Source organism: Apium graveolens, chromosome 8 (assembly GCF_009905375.1).
Source record: "Apium graveolens cultivar Ventura chromosome 8, ASM990537v1, whole genome shotgun sequence".
Lineage (NCBI taxonomy): Eukaryota > Viridiplantae > Streptophyta > Magnoliopsida > Apiales > Apiaceae > Apium > Apium graveolens.
Genome location: NC_133654.1, coordinates 157,715,882 through 157,720,737, shown reverse-complemented (window position 1 = coordinate 157,720,737; position 4,856 = coordinate 157,715,882). Strand labels below are relative to the sequence as shown.

Sequence of the window (4,856 nt, the reverse complement as noted above, 5' to 3'; positions counted from 1 at the left end):
TGCATCTGGCGGCCAGGGCAGTAATAATGAACAAGGGCATCGAGCACAGACCCCACCATTAAGAATTAACGAAGAATGAAATAAATATGATGATGAGGACTATGAAGAGTTAGAGGTTGAAGATACTCAGGGGATGGAAGTGCCAGTGAACCCTATGGAGCAGTTTGTAGAATTTCTGAGGCAAAACCTGCAACAGCAGGGACCACCCTAGCAACCCCAGCAGGCCATGGCTAATGCGTTTAAATCTTTCAAGTCGGTCAAGCCCTCAGAGTTTCACGGTGTTGCTGACCCAATTCAGGCTAGGGCTTGGCTGAAAGAGGTAGAAAAGACCTTTGAGCGAATTGGCACTGAGGAAGCCCACACGACTAATTTTTCCACTTATCTCTTAAAGGGTGAGGCTAACTATTGGTGGGAAGCCAAGAAAAATATGGAGCCCCAAGGGATTGTTACTTGGAAAAGATTCACTGAGTTATTTTTAAAGAAGTATGTCCCGAAGTTTATGGAGATTCAGATGCAGCGAAAGTTCCTAGAGCTGAAACAAGAGAATATGAGCGTAGCGGAATATGAAGCTAAGTTCACAGAATTGTCGAGGTTTGTGCCACAGCTGGTGAGCACCGAAGAGCAAAAGGCTGAGAGATTTCAATAGGGATTGAAGCAGTGGATTCAGAACAAGCTGGAAATTCTTGAGATAACTGACTATGCCACCCTAGTGCAGAAGGCCACAATAGCTGAAGCAGGGAGTGAAATGAGCCAGAAAATGAAGCAAAGTAAGAAACGAAAGTTTGATGGTCGAAGCAGGAGTGTGGGAGGGGAGAGCTTCCCTAGTAAGTTTTTCAGGGGGAAGGCCTCCCAACCCAACCGCAGTACATGATTCGGGGGATCAGGGAGCGTGAGTATGGCCCGGAGCGGGAACCAAACGGGAATGTCTTATCATAGCCAACCACGACCTCCTCTATAAGAATGCAAGAACTGTGGTAAGAGGTATTCTGGGCAATATATGCAGAGACCGATGACATGCTTTAAATGTGGAAAGGTAGGGCACTATGCCAAATCTTGTATCCAGGAAGCGGCTAAGTGTTTTCAATACAGAAAGACATGACACATGAAGAAGGACTTCCCTACAGCAGCCCCATCTAGCTCGAGGGGTAGTGTAGCTGCATCTAATAGAGTGCCGACTGCCAGGACCTTTAATATGACTGTGAAAGATGCGTAAGGAACACAAATATTGTAGCAGGTACGCTCCCCCTAAACTCCAATCCCGCCAATGTGCTATTTGATTCTGGAGCTACTAAGTCTTTCGTATCTAAGGAATTTGCTGAAAAATTGGACTTAAAAGTGGAACCTTTGAAAGAATCTTTGCAAGTGGAAATAGCTAATCAAGAGATTATCCCTGTAAATCAAGTTTATGCTAACTGCAACCTAGAATTAGGTGGAGTGAGATACCCAGTAGATTTAATTCTCTTTCGATTAGGGGAGTTTGATGTGATATTAGGAATGGATTGGCTATCTAGAAACCATTCCCAGATTGATTGCGAGGGGAAGAAAGTAAAATTGAAAACACTTAGTGGTAAGAGTATAATAATTAGGGGGCAATGGCAAACCAAGAAATTTCTAACTATGGTGCAGACCAAGAGACTTTTAAGGTAAGGATGTGAGGCCTACTTGGCTCACGTGGTGGATACCAAACGAGAAACCCCTGAGATCCACACCATACCTGTAGTTAATGAGTTCGAGGATGTATTTCCCAAGGATCTTCCCGGACTACCCCCGGATCGGGAGATAGAATTTGCCATTGATTTAGCTCCCGGTACGTCACCAGTATCAAAGGCCCCATATCGTTTGGCCCCCGTCGAAATGAAAGAGTTGGCTGATCAACTGCAAGATCTATTGGATAAAGGAATGATTAGACCGAGCGTGTCCCCGTGGGGTGCACCCGTATTATTTGTGAAGAAGAAGGACGGCATCATGAGACTGTGCATCGATTATCGAGAGCTGAACAAGCTGATCATTAAGAACAAGTACCCATTGCCAAGAATAGATGACCTCTTTGACCAACTAAAGGATGCAACGTGTTTTTCCAAGATTGACCTTAGGACAGGTTATCATCAACTTAAGATCAAACCGGAAGATATATCTAAGACTGTATTTTGCACTAGGTACGAACATTATGAGTTCCTAGTTATGTCATTTGGTTTGACTAACACGCCCATGACTTTCATGGATCTGATGAACAGAGTCTTTAAGAAGTATCTAGACGAATACGTGATAGTCTTCATCAATGATATTCTAATTTACTCTAGATCGGAGGAGGAACATGCGGAACACCTCAGGATAGTATTGAAAATCTTACGAAAAGAAAAATTGTATGCCAAATTCTCAAAGTGTGAATTTTTGTTGAAAGAAGTTCAGTTTTTAGGTCATGTGATTAGTAATGAAGGAATTCTCGTAGACCCTGCAAAGATAGAAGCTGTCTCTAATTGGGAACAACCAACCACGCCCACCGAGGTAAGAAGCTTTATTGGACTGGCCGGGTATTATCGAAGGTTTGTAAAGGATTTCGCCAAGATAGCAGGCCCGTTGACTAGACTTACTCGGAAAACAGAAAAGTTTGTTTGGACAGAGAAATATGAGGAGAGTTTCCAAGAATTAAAGAAAAGGTTGGTATCGGTCCCAGTGCTGGCCCTACCAGACGATAAAGGGAACTTTGTGATTTATAGTGATGCGTCCCATAAGGGTTTGGGATGTGTGCTGATGCAGCATGGTAAGGTGATTGCCTATGCATCTAGGCAATTAAAGAAATATGAAATGAGGTACCCCACCCATGACTTAGAATTAGCCGCCATAGTGTTTGCCCTTAAGATGTGAAGACATTACCTATACGGAGAAAAATGTGAGATTTATACTGACCACAAGAGTCTTAAATATATTTTCACCCAGAAGGAGCTAAACATGAGGCAGAGAAGGTGGTTAGAGTTGATTAAGGACTACGACTGCGAAATTCTTTATCACCCGGAGAAGGCCAATGTGGTGGCCGATGCCCTTAGTCGTAAGGAAAGATTAAAAAGGATCACCACGTCAGAGGATTTGATCAGCGAATTTGAAAAGTTAGAGATTGAGGTCAAGGTCACTGAGCCAGGGACCGAAAGCTTGTATGAGATGGTTATGCAACCGGAGCTACTGGAAAAGATTAGGCGATGCCAAGAAATAGTGTTGAGGGAGACCAAGGAACTGGTAAGCGGAGAGGAGGCCAAGTGTGACCCAGACGAGAAGGGAATTAGAAGGCATGCCTTCAGGATATGGGTCCCTAACGTCCAAGAATTAAAGGATGAAATTTTACGTGAAGGACACAGCTCTGGATATATGGTCCACCCAGGAAGCACCAAAATGTACCAAGATTTGAAGGAGTATTAATGGTGGCCTAACATGAAGAAGGAAGTAGCGGAGTGGGTCAGTAAGTGTATGACCTGTCAGAGAGTAAAGGCAGAACACCAGCGACCAAGCGGACTTTTACAACCCTTAGAAATTCCGATGTGGAAATGGGAGCTGATAGCTATGGATTTTTTGGTAGGATTACTCCAAACTAAGACTAACCGTGATGCAATATGGGTAATTATAGATCGACTAACCAAGTCAGCGCACTTTCTTCCAATCAAGGAAACCTACACAGTGGATAGATTAGCGAAGCTATACATTAAGGAAATTATGGTAAGACATGGAGTGCCAGTAGCTATCGTATCTGACCGAGATCCCCGATTCAACTCCAGATTTTAGAGGAGCTTTCAGGAATGCCTAGGAACCAAACTAAACATGAGCACCGCTTACCATCCGCAAACAGATGGACAAAGTGAGCGAACCATCCGACATTGGAGGACATGTTGAGAATGTGTGTAATTGATTTTAGGGGTTCTTGGGATGAACACCTGTCTTTGATAGAGTTTTCCTACAACAACAGTTATCATGCGAGTATCGGAATGCCCCCATATGAGGCGTTGTATGGCCGAAGGTGCCGTTCTCCCTTGTATTGGGATGAAGTTGGTGAGAGAAAGTTACTAGGTCCCGACTTGGTGCAAAGGACAGGGGACATAGTTCAATTAGTCAGAGGATACCTAGCAGCATCCCAAGACCGACAATATAAATACGCCGATCTGGCACGGAAGGACAGAGAGTATGAAGTGGGTGACCAAGTATTTCTGAAAGTGTCACGATGGAAAGGATTGATGAGATTTGGGAAGAAGGGGAAGCTGAGCCCCTGTTATATTGGACCTTTCGAGATTTTAAGACGGATAGGACCCGTGGCAGACGAGTTAGCTTTACCTCCAAATTTTCAACAGGTTCATAATGTTTTTCATGTATCAATATTAAGGATGTATAATGCGATGCCAAACATATAGTGGAGCATGAGCAAGTAGACCTTCAACCAGATCTGTCCTATGTTAAGCAGCCAGTCGAAATCATTAACCGAAAAGAGCAAGTACTCCAGAACAAGAGTCTCAATCTAGTCAGAGTCTTATGGAGGCATCACAACGTCGAGGAGTCGACTTGGGAATTAGAGAGTCACATGAAAGAAAAGTACCCCCATCTATTTATGGATTGATTCTGGGACGGAATTCTTTTAAGGTGGGAGACTATAAGAACCCTGATTTTTGTAATATTTTTAAACTTCAGTGAATAGTAACTGGAACTAATTATGTAATACGTATGGAGTTCATCACAAATATGAATAGTGGAATTTTGGAAATCCGAGATCATATTCTTGTTTATCGAGGAAAATAAGTGAATGTAAAAGCCGTCGGAATTCGAAGATTCACGATTATACTACGTGTTTTCGTATCCGTAAGGAATGGCGTAGAACCGGG

General features: G+C 43.3%; 1 protein-coding gene across 1 annotated transcript; it reads left to right on the top strand.

Annotated features, from left to right (window-relative positions):
- Positions 1-226: 226 nt before the first annotated feature.
- On the top strand, positions 227-646 carry LOC141680092 (uncharacterized). The gene has a single exon (XM_074486409.1). The coding sequence runs from the start codon at positions 227-229 to the stop codon at positions 644-646; it is 420 nt and encodes a 139-aa protein (XP_074342510.1).
- Positions 647-4,856: the final 4,210 nt, after the last annotated feature.

Coding starts and splice junctions, on each gene's coding strand:
- LOC141680092 (XM_074486409.1), top strand. CDS start 227: ATGGCTAATGCGTTTAAATCTTTCAAGTCGGTCAAGCCCTCAGAGTTT.